This window comes from Syngnathus leptorhynchus, chromosome 6 (assembly GCF_054491065.1).
Source record: "Syngnathus leptorhynchus isolate UIUO chromosome 6, UIUO_Slep, whole genome shotgun sequence".
Lineage (NCBI taxonomy): Eukaryota > Metazoa > Chordata > Actinopteri > Syngnathiformes > Syngnathidae > Syngnathus > Syngnathus leptorhynchus.
The window spans coordinates 6,948,567-6,967,502 of NC_141200.1; the positions used below are offsets into that span (position 1 = coordinate 6,948,567).

The 18,936-nt window shown below is 44.1% G+C and overlaps 4 protein-coding genes across 15 annotated transcripts; 1 reads left to right on the forward strand and 3 right to left on the reverse strand.

Annotated features, from left to right (window-relative positions):
• Positions 1–8: 8 nt before the first annotated feature.
• On the reverse strand, positions 9–2,702 carry LOC147055679 (kelch repeat and BTB domain-containing protein 11). Its single transcript, XM_085913635.1, has 8 exons — positions 2,370–2,702; positions 2,112–2,303; positions 1,815–1,999; positions 1,383–1,722; positions 1,140–1,285; positions 739–893; positions 470–630; positions 9–191 (listed from the first exon to the last, which is right to left on the reverse strand). The coding sequence occupies exons 1-8, from the start codon at positions 2,604–2,606 to the stop codon at positions 9–11; spliced, it is 1,599 nt and encodes a 532-aa protein (XP_085769761.1). The 5' UTR covers positions 2,607–2,702.
• An 897-nt stretch (positions 2,703–3,599) lies between these two features.
• On the reverse strand, positions 3,600–7,388 carry chkb (choline kinase beta). Of its 2 annotated transcripts, none has more exons than XM_085915169.1 (10): positions 6,875–7,388; positions 6,564–6,786; positions 6,177–6,310; positions 5,995–6,099; positions 5,145–5,203; positions 4,880–4,994; positions 4,692–4,800; positions 4,372–4,472; positions 4,195–4,276; positions 3,600–3,967 (listed from the first exon to the last, which is right to left on the reverse strand). In XM_085915169.1, exons 1-10 carry the CDS (start codon positions 7,291–7,293, stop codon positions 3,911–3,913), a joined length of 1,404 nt encoding a protein of 467 aa, XP_085771295.1. In that variant the 5' UTR covers positions 7,294–7,388; the 3' UTR covers positions 3,600–3,910. The 2 variants fall into 2 exon arrangements, with proteins under 2 accessions (XP_085771295.1, XP_085771296.1); XM_085915170.1 differs by having other exon boundaries at positions 4,880–4,967; positions 6,875–7,384.
• Positions 7,389–7,946: 558 nt separating this feature from the next.
• LOC147055681 (axonemal dynein light intermediate polypeptide 1-like) lies at positions 7,947–10,737 on the reverse strand. Of its 2 annotated transcripts, none has more exons than XM_085914462.1 (6): positions 10,391–10,737; positions 9,940–10,076; positions 9,628–9,860; positions 8,994–9,172; positions 8,706–8,870; positions 7,947–8,619 (listed from the first exon to the last, which is right to left on the reverse strand). In XM_085914462.1, exons 1-6 carry the CDS (start codon positions 10,469–10,471, stop codon positions 8,587–8,589), a joined length of 828 nt encoding a protein of 275 aa, XP_085770588.1. In that variant the 5' UTR covers positions 10,472–10,737; the 3' UTR covers positions 7,947–8,586. The 2 variants fall into 2 exon arrangements, with proteins under 2 accessions (XP_085770588.1, XP_085770590.1); XM_085914464.1 differs by having other exon boundaries at positions 7,956–8,619; positions 9,691–9,860; positions 10,391–10,726.
• Positions 10,738–12,535: 1,798 nt separating this feature from the next.
• LOC147055682 (uncharacterized) lies at positions 12,536–17,608 on the forward strand. Of its 10 annotated transcripts, none has more exons than XM_085914555.1 (11): positions 12,536–12,980; positions 13,045–13,163; positions 13,661–13,764; positions 13,844–14,018; positions 14,190–14,307; positions 14,381–14,466; positions 15,202–16,166; positions 16,227–16,451; positions 16,530–16,925; positions 17,112–17,435; positions 17,502–17,608. In XM_085914555.1, the coding sequence occupies exons 1-11, from the start codon at positions 12,594–12,596 to the stop codon at positions 17,561–17,563; spliced, it is 2,961 nt and encodes a 986-aa protein (XP_085770681.1). In that variant the 5' UTR covers positions 12,536–12,593; the 3' UTR covers positions 17,564–17,608. The 10 variants fall into 10 exon arrangements, with proteins under 10 accessions (XP_085770681.1, XP_085770679.1, XP_085770677.1 ...); XM_085914553.1 differs by having other exon boundaries at positions 12,542–12,980; positions 16,530–16,718; positions 16,797–17,435; XM_085914551.1 differs by having other exon boundaries at positions 12,542–12,980; positions 15,202–15,956; positions 16,035–16,166; positions 16,530–17,435.
• The last annotated feature ends 1,328 nt before the right edge of the window (positions 17,609–18,936 follow it).

Consider the following 18,936-nt stretch of genomic DNA (forward strand, 5'->3'; position numbering starts at 1 on the left):
GTGTATCATCAAAAGTGAAGGTAAAAAACGGCTTCATAGCAGATAGAGATGGGCAGAGCAGTCAGGACCTTCATAGCGAGCGTTTGCAAGTCCATTGTCACCACGCTGTTATGCTCCACACTCGGCATCACGATCTGCGAGCCCAACAGCGCCCCCTGTCCGGCCAACGCCGTTTTCCGTATACTGTGCGCCTGCGCAAATGAAGCAAAGCATGCTTACAGAGGATATCTTCAGTTGGTTCCTAGCTCAGTAAAAAAAACACCAACAGAATGGATTGTAGTGTTTTTTATTTAGTTTTAAAAACAACATAGAGCTGAGTGAGAAAATATGATGTGCAAAGCTGTTCTTGCCCAATTGTTTTTATTTTGTTCAGCGGACTCTAGATTCAAAGAATTGTGATTCTTTGTCAATGAATAGTTAAGGCTCAGCAGAGTTTTTCACAAACTGTGGTTAACTGGTTAGTCATTACCTGTCCCCATTTCTGCGAGCGTGTGCAAAACCACATGACCACATTGTGCAAGTTGTTTCCCCCAATCACCACTAACTTGTCAGAGGCGCCCATGAGAAAGTAAAGAGCTGGAAGGTCTGCATCTGCTCTAGTGAGAGTGGGAAGTAGCTCACACCACAAATCTGCCAGATTCCAAGACACCAGATGACATTTTTTTGACTCCATTATCCAGGAGACTTCATTCCAATGAATTGTGGACCAGCTTTCCATTCGCGATTGTTAAACCATACCTTGCCTGGTGTTGTACTGGAGCAGCAGTTTTTCTCCAGTCCTCTGTATGCTTCCCAGGACATAAAGGCAGTGTCCAAGACTGGTCGCCAGAGGCACGTCATGAGATAAAGATACGGTGAATTGGAAATCCGTCAGAGGGAGTGACGAGACAAACCTGAGGCACACAGACATATTGAAACTATATCAACTAGGTAGCCTAACCTACTCTAGTGTCGGCATGGCATAAACATAACATAAACACAGGTATATGAATACATGTATGTTGCATCAATCTATCATATAGTATAAGGCTAGCATAGCATATTGTAGCATCCAATATTCTTCCGCCTTCATCCAAAAAGGGCAAGGGCTTTTACTGACACTGTGCCGAGCCTGTGACATCACTTATTTCCTTACAGACCTCCATGAGTCCTCCCATGGATCGTAGCACTCCACGGCTGTGTACAGGGCCGTGCTGGAGTCCGGGGTGACCAGGGAGTCCAAGTACCAGCCGCCCAGTGCGTAGATACGGCCCTGGCAGGCCACTGCGCTGAAATGCCTCCTGTGCTGTGGACCAACAAAACACAGCCAACCAAACTGTCTAAGTTCTTTGGTTTGCACTTTTTTTTTATGTCGCTATATATTCGGGTATTGGTCTTTTTACCTTAATAAGTGGAGCAGCAGTAGACCATTCCAAAGTCAAAGGGTTATACCTAAACGTAGCAATTTTGAAGTCCCATCTTCTCCTCACAAGGGTCCTGTAGCCTCCTATGATGTACAAGTAGTTATATAGCACCACAACCGTGAAGCACCACTTGTCTGCCCGGAAAGGGAACTCAGCGATGGGTTGCCACGCTCCATTTTGCTTGGCAAAAACGTAACGGGCGCGCTCTGTCTCCGGGTCCTTCCAAGACATCAGGTTCTCCTTCCGAAGACTGCAGAGACAAGGCTTCCCTTGTGTCCTCAGTAGGATAAGCTCCTCCTTTTCCTCGTCGCTCAGACACCTGAGACATCACGAGGAGGGTTTACAAAAGAGGATCATGAGTTACTTCCCTCAAAAGACACTTTCTCAATTAATAACTAGTTGTCGCTATACCTGATGACATCAGGCAGCTCCAACAAATTCCTGCTTAGGTGGGAAAACACGGTGCTCCTCAGCTCCACGCAGCAGATCTCCCGAGCCAGACTCAGATAGGACAGACACTTCTCCGGCCTCAGCTCCTCGGTCAGCACAGACAGACACCGCGAGAGAAAGGCCTCAGCCAGGAGGTAGCTGGATACCTCCACAAACATCACACACAACGTTAGTTAGGTCGGCCACAATAGATTCAAGTCAATGTCATGTCAATTGTATGGCAGAAAGTAGCAGTTTGTTGATATCTGTGTACAGTACCTGTATATGAGAGCCCAACTCCTCCTCTCGTGGGGTCTCAAATGAGTCGTGGAAGTAAAACTCCAGCAAGTGGCGAAAGACGGCTGACGACACGTGTTCTAGGTGGACCAGGTTCTCGGCTGCTTCCCTCATCCCGGATTGAGACAAAGCACGGAAGTATTCGCTGCACTCAGAAAGCCTTCCCAGGTCTACCTGCTTGTATAGATAAATGTTTGGGACTGAAAATGGAGACTGATTGTTTTGGAATGTGCTACTTACGCGGAATGTGTGAGTGCTGGTTTGGACTGTGACCACACTGCCGCCTTGGCCTCCGAGGTCATACGTGCGAAGTGCCATGCTACTTTTCCACTCATCTGAGTTTTCTCGGTGTGACGCGTTGGCGCGGGTGACACCTGGTGTCCATGCACCAACTCTGGGAAAAATGCTGCAAACTCTCATAAGACTATATGTTAGCCACGCTAACATCTTTCTAAAACAATTGCATAGAAGGTTCATTTCAGATGCAAGATAATGAAAAAAACCTTTTACAAAACTGCTCTTGCCCTTTCAATGAGTGATGTTGTCCAAAATTGTCGTTTTGTTCTGGAAAAGGTTAAGATCCAGTTGGTTTAGCTAGGCAGTTGATTTTGCTAGGTCTATTTTTAGCTTGTGCAACTTGAAACTCCTGACAGCTCCACTGACACAAGGGCAGGAGGAAAGTACCAGAGTAGTGGTGTCCAATCTACTGCCTGAGGGCCATTGACAGCCTCTCGTTTTGTCTTCTCATTTTCAGCATTCACTTTCTTGTTTTCTACTAATTATATCATTGCGTAAGATGGTCCAAATGGTCTGTTTGTATAAATGACAGACTATGTAGGGGCTGAATTGGTACTGATTTGTGGAGAAATCTTAGATGGACCATACGTAGCTTCCTCACAATAAGGATTATATATAAAAACAATACATAATTGCTTCACATATCTTCACCAACAAAGATGGACTGTTTTTAGAGTGTTAAATAAAGGTGAAAAAACAGCCCTTGCATCCGTGAAATTATCTTGATAGAACAAAAACTTCTGGAAACTCAAGTTTAATCAATTATACCCACTAATAGTATGCAAAACAGAACAGTTTGTTTTATCTAAATTTTAACAAATTGGAACAGTTCAACTTTTTGTTTCATCCAAAAGATGGATGGTAGTGTTCTTGTAATATGACTCCAGAATTTTATGACAAAGTTACAACAAAGAAAGTTTATTAGGGAATAATTTGAGCATTACAATAAAGCCATAATGATCATGGTTTTTCTGCATCCTTTTTTCATGAAATCTGTTCATTTCTTTTAAAATGAAGACTATTTTCTGAAAAAGATTTTTCCTCGTGCAGTATCACGACTTCTCATTATTCTCCTAAATAACTTAATTCTCAAAACACATTTCTTTCAATGTCTGTAATACTCTTTTGTCCAGAACAGTCTAATCATCAAATAACAACAAAAATCCCACTTCATTTTACAGTTCTTTTAATGTGCTTTCTTCATATTAATGTGGACGGAACATCAATGATCAGATCACTTTAACTCGTCAAAAATAAAGATAAATGCCTTGTCATGTCAAAAAGTGGTCCACAATAGACTAGTGTATCATGTTGGTGGGGTTTAGACCTTGAAATCCAAATGGATTTATAGAACTTGCTTGGGACTACTTCTGCATAAGAAGACTGTTCTCAGAGCATGAGGCCCAGGAATCGTTTTTAATGTATTTAAATAAAGTAAACAAAAAGAAAAAAGTCTTTTTACACGAGTGCAAGCAAGCAGGACTTCAGGAGAAGAGCTTCTTTTGTTTGAAGTAGGCATCAAAGCGGACCTGGGCATAATCCTGGCAAATGATCACATCATGAATTACAATTACATACATGCAAATGCAGTACATTCATATTCGTGCGTCGAGTCACTCGTTTAGTATGTTCCAAAAATATGAGATATGAGCACTAGATGGTGTCAGTGAACTTCACGACGTCAAGCAGCAGCTTGGCAGTAGTAAACAAGACATTTAGTGCTAGCCTTAAAGCTGGTACTATTACTATTACGCTAGCTCCTTCTTACCATGTAGCCAAACTCAATCTTGGAGAGCTTCGCTTGGATGATGGACCAAAGACCCCATAAGAAATGTGATGCTAACGCATACCTGCATGAGAGCAATTACAAAGCATGTCATGATTGTGCTATCTCCCCCATTTCAAAAAACAACAACAATTCTACAGGTTTGGCAGCCCGGTTTACCGATTGGCTTCAATGATCATCTCTTCCTCTATCTTCCTTTGGTCCACGTTTTGGTCACCGCATCCTCTTTGCTCCGAGAGATAACTTCGAATGAAATGAAGCTGCCAGGGGGAAAAAAAATAATAATTGTGAGAACATTTGCTAAAGCTGAGCTACGATGAAGAACAGAAAATATTGCAGTTTTTCTTGTGTATGTACAAAAAACAATTCTACAAAGGCGATGATGCTCACTTGAATAATATGTACATGCGAATAATTGATCAGTCCAATTTAATCGTATGTATTCAGGATGCCAAAAAAAAAATGAAAAATGTACAAACCTGTTGCTCTCTGCTTGGGTAATCCTCTGGCGTGGCCTTGTAGAAGGGCCACTGGTTGTAGGTGTAGTCGTACATCCATTCACAGAAATGGTTTCCAAAATCAAAACCCCTAATAAAAACAACAAGAACATGAAAACGGATTTCTTTTAATGTCTTTAATATCATTCTTTATTCAAACCTGACTTCACCTGTAGTTGTAGCTGCTGTACTCAAAGTCGATGAGCATCAGTCGGTCTGTTGAGGTTTGGTCCCCCTTGTGCAGAATTAGAACATTACCTGCAGAGACACCAGAGGTACAGAAACCTGGTATGAAAAAAAGTAAAGAGCCCGCTTTGACGAAGTATTTTTACTTGCTTCCCACCACTTAAAGACACTAATGACTGAACATTTGTGACCAAGCTGTTAGGTGACTGCATTTCCCATTAGTGAAGAGCTTTTTTTTTCTTTTTTTACCTTCTTGGATGTCATTGTGGCAGAAGACCACAGGTGATGGCGTTTCAGCCAGTAGCTTACTGTGCGTGAGTGAAAAAAAGAGCAGAAGAAGACATTCTGTTAAGTGCAAATGATTCACACACACACACACACACACCAAATTTGGCAGTGTTTTTGGGAGGTGCAAAAGAAAAGAGTACCAAAAAAGGAATCAAATTATTCATTCAGTCTGTGTGAGAGTCTGGGCGTGATGAAAATCATACCCTGCAATATTATGTATGTGTTCACAAGATTCCTAGTTGATAATTTCTAGTTGATGAGTTGGGAACATTTTATCATCATGGAATGCAGCACAATCTGTATCTCAGCTATTGATAAGGGAGACGCATGCTTACCCGACTGGTTGCATAGGCTATCAAAAACAAAAGGCACTAGGACAAAGGTCAGCTGTTTTTTCAATGAACAAAAAAAAAATCAAAAAATCAAAAAAAAAAAATCAAACGAGATATTTGCCAAAGCTTTAAGAGGTTTCCCTAAAAAAATAATAATAATTAAAAAAAAATCTAATGAGATCTTTGCCAAAGCTTTAAGAGGTCCCCCCCCAAAAAACAACAACAACAACAACACACAAACCCACAAACCAATTATGTAATTGTTTGTTGCTCCTTATCTGTGCTAGGTAAAATAGTTATAACCATAGCATTATGACTTAAATTTCAATTATTCAAATTATCCAAATATTTACTAAAATAAAAAATAACTATGGACTTGTTTTGATTAACACGAATAATTATTTGGCTGATGAATTTTCACGTGTACAGTATACAATTAAGTGTTACATTGCTCATTAAGAGGCAGTACTTCCACTCACCGGAGGTTCTTCAACTCCATTTCCAGGTTGAGCTTCATCAGCTTCTTATACTTCTTCACATGAGTGTCGCGCGTAAAAGTCAGCTTCAACACTTGATCCATGTATCTAACAGAAACAGACAACATATGACATAATTAACCGAGCGCGAGTGACGATAGCAGCGAGTTAGTTCGACTACTTACTTGTTAATGGTCACAAACAACCAGGTGGGCTCTTTGTTAAATGGCATGACCATTTTGTGAAAACGAGCCATTTTTGTGGCGATCTCCGCAGAGATGTCAGCGTCTGACAACTGATCTGTGCGCATTCGAGTGTTCTGCGGCAAGAAAAACGCTAATATGAAGCCCAAATCGTGCAGTTGGTACTATAAATTAACGTGGGTCAGCATAATTGATGAAGGCCCCTGACTTACATGGCTGATTGGACGAAAAAAAAATATTACAAAAATGTAAAAACATGCAACTGAAATGCTACAAAATTAGGAGAATAGATGGTCAGGAATAAATTAATACAATTTCACAGAACATATATAGGTTTAGAATTTAGAAACGTAGGTCAGTGTGCCATACCGGAAAATACTGCTCCAAGCGCCCTTGTGGGAAGATACCGTAGAGTTTTGGTCCCAAAGTTCGCTCGGCCAGGATAGCGAACATTACACTCTCCAACACCAAAGAGTCCACACCCTGAAGAATAGCACCGTAGATTCTGAGGAGCACTTGACGAGGCTCTTTCTCCACGCTGGGCACATGGTCAGGGAGGCTGCACAGGTACAGCAGATTACTCAGGCCACCACTGGAAAAGACCAATAAAACGTACATTCATGACAAGTGACATGACACCAGCATTAATAGTTTATGTGAGATCACTCAATAGTCGTCACCTGACGATGCCTATTTGAAAGTCCATGATTTGGATGGTCTTCCACGCTCCGGACAGGAAATCACGGCACCACGCGAAGGCCCTCTCCTTTGTGTCGCGGTCCACTTCCTCGGTCCTGCCACCCTTGAAGGACTCCGCCTCGGAGTCGTCGTCTCCATTGGCACCCAAAAGTGGACTCGGGGTTCTCGAGGTCCTTTCGTGGGCGAGAATGAGTAACTGGTAGCTGGTCGGCGGCTTCTTCTCGTCTAGCGGGACTGCGTCGCCGCTTATTTTGCCACCTGCCTCCATTGTGTGTCTACGGGCTAATAGCAGAGGAGAGCCGGGGTAAACTATGGGTCGGAGAAAGCGACAAGAGCTTACTGGTGACGGACCAGTAATGCCAGCTAAACGGAAAACCAAAGCATATCTAATTAATCGCATATGGTCAAGGTTTCATAGGCGTCATCGTGCCGACGCCCACTTTAACGCCTATTTTGCTCGCACACCGGGAAACACGTGACGGCGTTTGTAACAACGTTTCACGCAACGCATTTCCGGGCAGAAAGACAAGCTGATTGGTTGCGATGAGTGGCGCTGTTGTACGTCACTAACGTTACCTTCGAGTAACTTAGTATGTTTATGAATTTGTCAATAAAGATTTTTAGAATTAAATACAACTTCTATATCCAGTCGCACAATAATCATGTGTTCTACGCCTGGATAAAGTGAATTTCCTGCAAATTAGTTTTTGAATCAACTTGTTGAAATGTAAATTAATGCCAGCATTATTTCGCCTCTTTGAGCCATTTCATGTTACATTTATTTGACTGACACTTTACATTCAAATTGTGGTGCAACAGAAAACCGAAATACTGCTTTGGTCTCATGACATACACGTTTTTATCAGTGTAAAGTGGCACCATCTTCTACCATCTTAAAACACATGGTTGGAACAAAGCAGTAGAACAACACGTGCATTTAAGTCTATTTTTGTATTTTAGGTTAAAAAGACAAAAATGTGTCTGACTTAACCCAGTTGTCCACCTGCATTCTTTGAGCCAGAACTTTCTTCATTGAAGATGGACAACTGGGTTAAGTCAGACACCTCCTTGTCATCGGACAAAAAGATTGAAGAATTTCTGAAGTCTGCCATATAGTGAAAATGTTTTACGATCAACAGGTCTTGCCAAAAAATCCTCTCTCAATGCTGTGTGGAAATATCTTTCCTTGCAGCTCGGCTGAGCTTGAATAGACGAGTCTGAGTTCTTTTTGTCTGACTTGATGAACACGAAGCCTGTGAGATTTTTTTGAAATGGGTGTGTTATGGCATTCAATCTTGGCCTTCCAAGACACACCTTAAGAATGAGACACAACTTTGAGATAATTATACAAGAACGCTACAGCGGGTGCACACTTTGTGATGCACGTTGCTTAGTTGAACTCAAATACAAAACAAAAGTCAAATATTCTAGCACTTGTGTTTGAGATCCCTAAAATACATGGAGTCTATTTTCACCAAGAAACACAGACAGGCAAATGGGTGATATTTCCGGGCACATGCACAATAAAGCCTCAAAAAGGCAATTAATTCATTGGAAGGCATTAAAAAATACCTGCTCTCCTTCATTCTTTAAAAAAGACATTTAATTTTCAATTACCCAACATTACATTCATTCAATAAAAAAAAAGATACTTTTCAGTGACATGTTCCATTTTTAACTGGCTATTGTGAAATTACTTTGGCGTCACAACTCCCTCCAGTTGAGCCTAAGTGGGACAAATTGAAGAGAAAGACAACAGTTTCAGTTTCATTTTGTGACATCGATATGAACACTAGTGTGACTTGTCATCACCTTAAGCTGCTGATTGGTTCTCTTGAGGAACTGAATCTGCTCCGTGTACTTCTTTTCCTGAACTTCATGTTTCTCTTCTTCGGTCTTTTCGATGGCGTCGCATTTGGCCTTCTCATCGCGCAACTCTTTCTGCAGCTCCTCTTTTTCCTGCTCCAGCACTGCAATCTATGAAAGACAAGCGTCAACTTGCCACAGCCACCCTACGTGTAGCCGCTCGAGCGACGGGCCGTTGCTTGGTAGATATTTTATGTTACTTTATTACTGAAAGGAAGAAGAACTGGTCCTTACTCTTTTCTGCATGTCCACCTTGTCCTGCTCAGCCTGCAGAGCTTTCCTCATGCCAAAAACCACACTGCTCTCGTAGAAGGTCTGGTAAGCGGCTATGGTCATCTGGATCTCATCTCGTACCCGCAACAGCAGGTGACCCCGCTCGGCGCAGTTGATGGTCACCTGCCTGATCAGCTCATCTACACAAAAAGAGCAGCTTTAATCATGATGTAGCCCTTCTTCTAGATTTAACCTTCTAAACACGGAAAATTTAGAGTGTACGCCTTCAGAGTAGTGCCGCGTGGTAATGCAACAGGCCCACATAAGTGTAATTCTGATAACAGATATTCTGCTGCCTGGAGTTGGCAGTTTCCTGATTTAGTTCAGTTTCACTTTTGGAGATGGGGTGGCTGCCCGTCATGACTGAAGATGTAAGGCTGGCTATTATTACTCAAACTCACTCGATGAGCGAGCTCAACTGCAAGCTGGATGCGATTCCTGAGCTCCTTCACAAAATGGGTGACAACTTGAAGAAGTTGTCAGCTCGCCTCTGCGAATAATTGACCACAAATTTGGCTATTTGATGCCACGAGCGGCCAGCGAGACACGAGGCAGACACAAAATTAAAGTCTGCTTGTCCTTAAACAATTGTTACCTTCATTGGCATTGGCTTTGGGAAGGGTTCTTATCTTCCGGATGGTATGCAGAGCCTCCTTACCAAAGCACTGGGTATAGAGCTCTCTTCGAACAGGGCATATTCCCGTCTCTATGGCCCGTCGTTGCTGCAGTTTCCTGTCCAGGAGCTCCTCGAGGTTCACCACGTCTGCTCTGGTGCACGGCGCGCTGGACACTTGCTGCACCCACAGCTGGTTTCCCTCCATCCATTCCCTGGCATGATAAAACAATGAAAGATTAAGCAAAGTTGAAGTAGACACGGCATGGTATGCAGGGAAGAAGGCAAGCATACCTGGGTGGAAAGATGAGGTTAAGTATGTCATCATTTTGTTGCCTTGGGGCTTCAGCTGCAGAGGATTTAACTTTAGGAGGTGGAGGAACCGGGGAGTCGGCATGCGCTTGGTTGCTGACTTTAAAAGGACGGCCCCCCTGTAAACAATGTTACGTTACACTACCTGAAAATTTGATGTTTCTCTAAGTGCTGTCTTGACATGTTTTAATTGTCATGTTTACACTGACAGTTTTATGTACAGCACTTGGATGTTGCGCTGTCAATAAATGAATATATTAATTTTTATTGTTGTTTGTTTGATGGAAGAAACCACCAAGTCATCTGTAATGTGATATTTCAATGGTGATATTTTTTTCTTCCTCATTTAGATCACTAATAAAAATGAAAGTATGCAGTATTTCCGACCTCTAATTTATTGAATGTCTGTGTGAACTTGCGTCGCCAAACTTACCTTCGTACTCTTTTTATCTGTAGTTTTACTGATTAAAACTGGAGTCTCATATTTTAGCAGAGTTTCGAGGGGTTCAAACATGTTGTCTTAAAAAAAATAAGAATAAAATACCACATCTACACAGCAGAAATCCCAGATCCCTGCTTGACTTCATGAATGCATACGTAACTAAAAACAAAAGTGTCCATTCAGGTGTCTCATTCTGTCACCTCGCCATCGTTCAAACGCGTCACCCTTGTCATCAAATTTGAAGGCGGAGTGTTTGAAAATGTTTCCCCTACGAGTGGTGACACATATCTGACGTCATCACCAATCGTCAGAGACGACAAACGTCACTTGACGCGACAAATCGGGATGTTCGGGATGATAATCTCTAAATACCACCAAGATATTGCGAGATATTGATAAAATCTTGTTGTGGACTTTCTGGTGCATTCCAGTAGAAAGGCCTGGAAATAAAGTCGTAAACAGTGCCAGAACGTTTAGCTGGTCACTTTGCTTATCTCATAACAAAGCATACGTCAGTCTAGCTAAAGTAGTCGCTTCTCTCCAAATCTGCTCGTGTAGACGTGTGTAAAATAATAATAATAATACTATAATATACGAAATATACTAAAATAATAATAATATTTTAGCTGTTACATTTTTGCTAAGCACTAAAAAAATAAAATCACTTCAATATAGCACAAAATATTTATTTCCTTCCAAGCTGTCCATAAAGCCCATTTTTATTGAAGCATATTCCACAGAAAACAGAACGGGAGTGAGAAATAAAGAGGAACAGTTGAGAGAGATTGAAAAGAAAATAGAAATATTGGTAAAAATTGATAGAGTATGATTATTACCTACTCCCTCTGTAGCACTGAGGCTTGCAGTTGTTTCCTTGTTGCGGCTTGCACACTGTTGTGTCACAATGCATATACATTTGGTGAAACATAAAAAGAATAGATTACACTTGGTGTCGATTCCCTGGACAATCGCTCAATGCCACATATAAATACAATGCCATCATGTTTGAGAAATTACATAATATAAACCTTCGGCGGGTCTGGATGACCGGTGACTGCAAGGGTCACGCTATCTGTGTTCACCAAGCTTTGACAAAATAAATACACGCTCTTATCTTCAAGCCCATTGTGTCACGGATGGAATTGTGGAGTACAATATTTCCGAATCCAATCACACTTTGACATAACTGCGATCGCTAGATGCCCCACTTTTGTATGGAAGCTATTTGGCTGGTTGTTATTTGTTGTCAAAAGCATTCAGCAGTTATGCAATTCAGATGACTCTGCAATCAGTCCATCCCTTCGTTGTTGGCTAATTGTCCACACAAGGGCTGTGGGTGTGCTTTAAAAAGGGTGATTCCACCCAGACACTATCATTGGCTTGTTTGAGGCCTCTCTCCAATCAACGTAATTTAACGAGTGTCGTAAAAGGGTGAATATTATACCCCGGATTTCTACCAAGAAAGACTCCTTCAAACCGAATCATCCAAGCTGCTCATTTGAGTACTGTAACACGACGTAGTATTTCCAGTACTGAATGTTTTCCTTGGCGCTAATATACAAATACAGTTGTTGGCACACTGATCAAGCATTGCATAAAATATTGATTTTATATTACTACTGGTACTGAACATTTCTTTAAAAAATATCAAACTGATACTGAAAGCTAATGAATTCCAAAGCATGCTTGATCTCTTGCTGTTACGGTGCTTCCTTTTTATGTAAAACTGACGACATGGGAAGCTGTTTGGATGTTCTCATTCTCTAACTTTCATGGGTCCGGGTATAGTGCTGGGGTCCAACATCGATTGGCACAAATTTACTTTGGCAAAAGACAGTGTGTGACATGTTCTGTGGGGGGCAGGTGGCCCTAACCCACTGTCAACATAACCTTATGGTGACCGCCATCTTCTCAGTACAACATTATTATTAATACCCATTACTTTGGGTTCTGGTTTAATCATTTGTCAAGATTTGTCTACGACCACTTTCTAGCATTGTGCAACTCGATTTCAATTCCAAGCCGAGCAGAGATCAGCATCACAATCGAAACGCAGCGCCACGTAGCTGGATTGGCTGACAACCTCCCTTATCTTTTGTCATGGGAGGCAACTACAAGGCCTGCTTATAAAAACAGGAAAGCGCGCTTCTTGTCCTTACAGCATCTGGTGGGGATCACTGTTTGCTGTGGGTCCATGAGAATGAAGCACACCGCTGCGTGCCTTGCGGCACTGGCCCTGCTCGGCAGCGTCTGCGTCGGATTTCAAGTGCCCCGCGATCAGCAGCAGGCCAAGCATATTCTTGAGAGGCCGCTCACCTGGAGCTACCCCGAAGGGCCCACGAATCCGGTCGTGCCTGTGCCCGAGTTCGAGCTCAGGCACCCCGTCCCCGCAGCAACCGTCTCAGTGGAGTGTGGAGAGAGGCAAGCGCGCGTGGAGGTCCAGTTGGACTTTTTTGGAATAGGCCAGTTCATCAAGCCCTCCGACCTGACACTGGGTCCTTGTGGCGCTGTGGCTGAGGACAGTCAAGCCCATGTGCTGATATTCCAGCCTGAGCTGCAAGACTGCGGCAGCATTTCGCGAGTAAGCCAAACAAGCGCCCTTCTTTTCAATGCTACATTGTCTGACTTTTGTCCCCCTTCTGCAGACAACAGATGATGCTCTCATCTACACTTTTACTCTCAACTATAACCCCACAAGGCTGGGTGAATCCCCTGTTGTGAGGACCAACGAAGCTGCTGTGATTGTGGAATGTCACTACCCAAGGTGACACATTATTTTCTTGGGGAAATCCTGGCATCATTCACAAGGGGGGAATATTAGAAAGATATAAACAATCCAAACTGTGTTTCAATGGGAACGTAAATAATGAAGTGCAGAATTGCACCTTTTATTCAGGCATGTTCCAAAATGTTGCTCTTTGCTTTTGTTTCTCCAGCTGAATGTGAGCTGGAGGTATGGTAAAACCAGGACAGACGTAGACAAACAAGCATTTACACAAAGCATAGTTTTCAAAAACATAAACTGTATGATTTTGGGGGACATGAGAGGAAACCTCAGAAAGAACCCAACTAAGCAATTGTCTTCGTCTTTTTTGCCACCATCTTCCTGAAAATATTTTTTTGCACAATAATGCTATCTAAGAAACTAACATTTCAACCAACCACCAAGTGCAACAAAGAAAAACAACTCCAAAATGGGTCATTTTTAAATCAACAAAACTCATAGTCCTATCCCAGCTTTGACCCCATTTAAACCTTCAGGCACCACAACGTGAGCAGCCTCCCACTCGACCCACAATGGATCCCATTCTCTGCAGTCAGGGTTGCAGAGGAGTTCTTATACTTCACTCTTACCCTGAGGACCGGTGAGTACCGCATCTGTTTTCCTTTTCCATTACCCAGTCGGCTTTCGACACGTTGACCTAATTTGATCACTCTTCACAGACGACTGGATGTACGAGAGGCCTCGCTACCAGTACTACCTGGGAGACATAATCCGTATCGAGGCCTCTGTCAAGCAGTACCACCACGTGCCCCTGCGGGTTTTTGTGGAAAGCTGCACAGCTACTCTCTCGCCCGATATGAATTCCAGCCCCAGATATACCTTCCTTGAACAGGGGTGAGGAACCATAATACTTGACACATCGTAGTACATGCAAGGTAGAGACCCACCATTGCAGCCCAAAGATAGAAATTAAACATACCAGTCATTATTCAAGAGCCCTACCCCTTAACCTCTTGAACTCAGGGGACTGTAATTTCCTCTTGACTCAGCTTCGCTTGCACGCAGGTGTTTAATTGACGCGAGGATCACAGGCGCAGAGTCCAGGTTCATGCAACGAACAGCAGAGAACATGCTCCAGTTCCAGTTTGAGGCATTCAGGTTCCAGGGTGCAGACAGTGGCATGGTTAGGACCTCTTCAAAACAGCACTATTGGATTTTTAGAGGCGGAACTAAACATCCATCGATGCTTCCAACAGCTTTACATTACCTGCCACTTGAGAGCCACGTCGACCGGCCACGACATTGATCCTGAACACAGGGCCTGCTCCCACACGATGAACAGGTGAGTGATGAGAGAGGAAGACACCGTCAAACAGGTGCCTTTTAGTAATTTTGATTAAATTATATCGAAATTATAGTCATGTTAAATTATAGTTAGATTTTTTAGTGTAGAAATTTCTCATACATTTTTAAATAATTCCATAAATAATAATTCATAAAATTTTGAATAAACAATAAATTAATACATTCTATAAATAATAATAATAAATAATAATAATTTCAAATAGGTAAATGAATAATTTAATCCATAAAATATTCCCTGTTTTCCTTGAATAGTGTGGGTTCACTGTACTATATTCCCATTTTTTTGTGGAATCCTGGAAATCCTTGGCTCACAGCTAAAGACCTCACCAATTCACCATATTCCCATTTTTTGTATCGCTCTAGAAGGCCACAAGATGACAGCAAAATCCTGATTAACAGGAAAGTAGTAAGTGGTGTCAAAGATAAAGTACAGTGGTGTCTTGAGATACAAGTTACGCAACTTTAAAAAAGGGGTACAAGCAATATAAGTACAGAATGGTGGCAGTAAACTTAACTCAGCAAATAGTGTGTTTAATGTGAATATTTTCATTTCATGAGATGGTGAATTGCGCATTTTAGCAAGCTATAAACTACAATTATTATGTTTCAAGGAATAACATCATTCATTGTGAATGAATAGTGCAAAATGTGTGAATTTTTAGTATTTTCCATACTATTCTCACTCATTGACTGCTTTTATTTCCTGGTGCAGCTGGAGGGAGGCCAGTGGCGTGGATTCAGCATGCGCCTCCTGTAGTGCCCTTGGTGGAAATCAACAACCAGGCGACCCTTGGAACCTTGGTGACCCTAATAAGCGCGGTCAAAATAACCTCGGCGGAGGAGGCGGCTCTCAAACAGGAGGCATTGACTGGACCATCGGTGGTGGAGGCGGCTCTCAAACAGGAGGCGGCTGGACCACCGGTGGTGGAGGCAGCTCTCAAAGAGGAGGCGGCTGGACCACTGGTGGTGGAGGCAGCTCTCAAAGAGAAGGCGGCTGGACCACTGGTGGTGGAGGCAGCTCTCAAACAGGAGGCGGCTGGACCACCGGTGGTGGAGGCAGCTCTCAAACAGGAGGCGGCTGGACCACCGGTGGTGGAGGCAGCTCTCAAACAGGAGGCGGCTGGACCACCGGTGGTGGAGGCAGCTCTCAAAGAGGAGGCGGCTTGACCTTCGGTGGTGGAAGCAGCTCTCAAAGAGAAGGCGGCTGGACCACTGGTGGTGGAGGCAGCTCTCAAACAGGAGGTGACTCTCAAACAGGAGGCATTGGCTGGACCACCAGTGGTGGAGGCGGCTCTCAAACAGGAGGCGGCTCTCAAACAGGAGGCGGCTCTCAAACAGGAGGCGGCTGGACCACCGGTGGTGGAGGCGACTCTCAAAGAGGAGGCGTCTTGACCTTCGGTGGTGGAGGCAGCTCTCAAAGAGAAGGCGGCTGGACCACTGGTGGTGGAGGCAGCTCTCAAACAGGAGGTGACTCTCAAACAGGAGGCATTGGCTGGACCACCAGTGGTGGAGGCGGCTCTCAAACAGGAGGCGGCTCTCAAACAGGAGGCATTGGCTGGACCACCGGTGGTGGAGGCGACTCTCAAAGAGGAGGTGTCTTGACCTTCGGTGGTGGAGGCAGCTCTCAAAGAGAAGGCGGCTGGACCACTGGTGGTGGAGGCAGCTCTCAAACAGGAGGTGACTCTCACACACGAGGCATTGACTGGACCACCAATGGTAGAGGCGGCTCTCAAACAGGAGGCGGCTCTCAAACAGGAGGCGGCTCTCAAACAGGAGGCGGCTGGACCACCGGTGGTGGAGGCGACTCTCAAAGAGGAGGCGGCTCTCAAACAGGAGGCGGCTGGACCACCGGTGGTGGAGGCGACTCTCAAAGAGGAGGCGGCTTGACCTTCGGTGGTGGAGGCAGCTCTCAAAGAGAAGGCGGCTGGACCACTGCTGGTGGAGGCAGTTCTCAAACAGGAGGTGACTCTCACACTTGAGGCATTGACTGGACCACCAATGGTAGAGGCGGCTCTCAAACAGGAGGCGGCTCTCAAACAGGAGGCGGCTGGACCACCAGTGGTGGAGGCGACTCTCAAAGAGGAGGCGGCTCTCAAACAGGAGGCGGCTGGACCACCGGTGGTGGAGGCGACTCTCAAAGAGGAGGCGGCTTGACCTTCGGTGGTGAAGGCAGCTCTCAAAGAGAAGGCGGCTGGACCACTGGTGGTGGAGGCAGCTCTCAAACAGGAGGTGACTCTCAAACAGGAGGCATTGGCTGGACCACCAGAGGTGGAGGCGGCTCTCAAACAGGAGGCGGCTCTCAAACAGGAGGCGGCTGGACCACCGGTGGTGGAGGCGACTCTCAAAGAGGAGGCGGCTTGACCTTCGGTGTTGGAAGCAGCTCTCAAAGAGAAGGCGGCTGGACCACTGTTGGTGGAGGCAGCTCTCAAACAGGAGGTGACTATCAAACAGGAGGCATTGGCTGGGTCACCGGTGGTGGAGGCGGCTCTCAAAGAGAAGGCGAGTCGTCCACCGGTGGTGGAGGCAGCTCTCAAACAGGAAGCCACTCTCTAAAAGGAAGTGGCTGGACCACCAGTGGTAGACGCGGCTGGACCACTAGTGATGGAGGCAGCTCTCAAACAGGTGGTGGCGGAAGTGGTGGAAGTGAGACTGGTGGTGGCAGTGAAGCAAATCTACCAGGCCAACAAACCTGGACCACTGGCTCCATTGGAAATACCAACACAGGCACTTCCTGGGCTACTGTCACTGGCATTGGTGGAGGAACCCCTGGAACGGGCACCAGGCAAAGGACTGGAACAGGCATAGACCAACCAGACAAACCAACCGTTATTTGGAACCCCACTGCTCCCAGACAAGGTAGCTCAAGCACGACTTGGACTGTAACCAGCTCATCTGGTAGCAGTGCGTGGGGTGAAAGGAAGGGCCGTTCAGTGAAATCAGACCAAGGTATGTGTTTCAGTTTGACTTGGAAGTGTTTGATATTGATATGTAATACACCTGTTCTATTTTCAGTTTATGAATGGAGAGGTGATGTCACACTGGGTCCCTTCGAAATTGCAGAGAAAGTCGTTTAAAGTCAACATTCCAACGTGGCGATGGAAATAAACATTCTGATTGGATCATGGCTGACTGGATGTTATTCCCCGCACAACAATTCTCCTTCCTAATGCCTCCATTAAAGTAATATATAAAAAAGCTCGAAATTTAACATAGGTGACAGGAAGTTGCAAATATTTCCGTACACAAATTGTCACATATTTTGCCTTGCCGCTGTATAATGATATGAATATTTTTTATTCCCAAGTCAGGGAGTTGAATGGAAATAAAATTGCACTTTTGTGAAATGCTGGTGTCATGATCTGCATAAGACCACCCAACACAGTCTCTTAATCAAACCTGCTTACATCGTGGCAAGTACCAATAAATAAATTTGACTTGTGGTATGTATTCAACGCGAGAGGACACGAGTTGCTGCAACGACGACTCAGCACGAGTGTTAATAGAAATTAAATGACGTTTTTGAGTAGTCTGTGAAGTAATTTGGATCACAATTAATTTAAACATCCAATTTAATGTAAACATTTAAAGTAATTTAAACATCAAACACAAATCCCAGAGTACTGGGAAGAAATGCAGGGGGTGAAGGGGGGAACATGCAAACTCCACACAGGAAGGCTGAAGTCGGAATCTATCCCTGCACCTCTGAACTGTGAGGCGGACGTGCTCATCAGTGCACAGTCGCCCTGTCATTTAAACATTAATGTAAAATAATTTTAACTGTCATTCATAATTTAAACATAGCTATTTGGTGGTAATTTCTGACTTCTTACTTCTACTACTAGTGATGTTGATGGAATCAATTTTAGAGATTGCTGCATTTCATGTGAAACAATACTTTATTAATTCTTAAATAATAATGTCAAATAATAATAATAATAATCAATATTTTTTTCTTTGGACTGCATGTTGGAAATAACAACATTGAATCAATGATTTCAAAAAAAAATCGAGGCTTTTTTTCCTTCGCTGACGTCACTGCTTGTGGACTATCCCTCCACTCGCTCTGCGTGCATCCCACTCGCTTTAAATGACGCTATCCGTCCCCTGCCCGTCTCCGCACTGCTGCCTGCGAGCTTCCGTCGTGTGTCACCCGCAGCATCTTCAACCTCTCCACCCTCGTCATCGTCATCCTCGCCACACAGCAGAGACACCTTGTCTGACATATTGGATCATAATTCGGAATACTCTCCTTTGTTCCCATGCAGATTATTTAAACTGAGACGGATCTCCCCCCCTCCCTCCATCCCTCCCCTCTGCGTGGATGCTCGTCTCCTGCTGCACGCGCAACATCCACGACTGAACAAGACGGAGAGAGTGGGGTGGGGTGGGGGGCAAAAAGGAGAAGAAAAAAAAAGCCCCTACGGACGCCCTTGCCGTGGATGGACTG

Coding starts and splice junctions, on each gene's coding strand:
- LOC147055679 (XM_085913635.1), bottom strand. CDS start 2,606: ATGAACCTTCTATGCAATTGTTTTAGAAAGATGTTAGCGTGGCTAACA. Junction 1,286..1,382: donor CTGCTGCTCCACTTATTAAG/GTAAAAAGACCA, acceptor GTTGGTCCACAG/CACAGGAGGCATTTCAGCGC. Junction 192..469: donor GCTCGCAGAAATGGGGACAG/GTAATGACTAAC, acceptor TCATTTGCGCAG/GCGCACAGTATACGGAAAAC.
- chkb (XM_085915169.1), bottom strand. CDS start 7,293: ATGCGATTAATTAGATATGCTTTGGTTTTCCGTTTAGCTGGCATTACT. Junction 6,100..6,176: donor TTGTTTGTGACCATTAACAA/GTAAGTAGTCGA, acceptor TGTTTCTGTTAG/ATACATGGATCAAGTGTTGA. Junction 5,204..5,994: donor ATGGAGTTGAAGAACCTCCG/GTGAGTGGAAGT, acceptor ACTCACGCACAG/TAAGCTACTGGCTGAAACGC.
- LOC147055681 (XM_085914462.1), bottom strand. CDS start 10,471: ATGTTTGAACCCCTCGAAACTCTGCTAAAATATGAGACTCCAGTTTTA. Junction 10,077..10,390: donor CAGATAAAAAGAGTACGAAG/GTAAGTTTGGCG, acceptor CATTGTTTACAG/GGGGGCCGTCCTTTTAAAGT. Junction 9,861..9,939: donor AACCTCATCTTTCCACCCAG/GTATGCTTGCCT, acceptor TTATCATGCCAG/GGAATGGATGGAGGGAAACC.
- LOC147055682 (XM_085914547.1), top strand. CDS start 12,594: ATGAGAATGAAGCACACCGCTGCGTGCCTTGCGGCACTGGCCCTGCTC. Junction 12,981..13,044: donor ACTGCGGCAGCATTTCGCGA/GTAAGCCAAACA, acceptor CCCCTTCTGCAG/ACAACAGATGATGCTCTCAT. Junction 13,765..13,843: donor CACTCTTACCCTGAGGACCG/GTGAGTACCGCA, acceptor CACTCTTCACAG/ACGACTGGATGTACGAGAGG.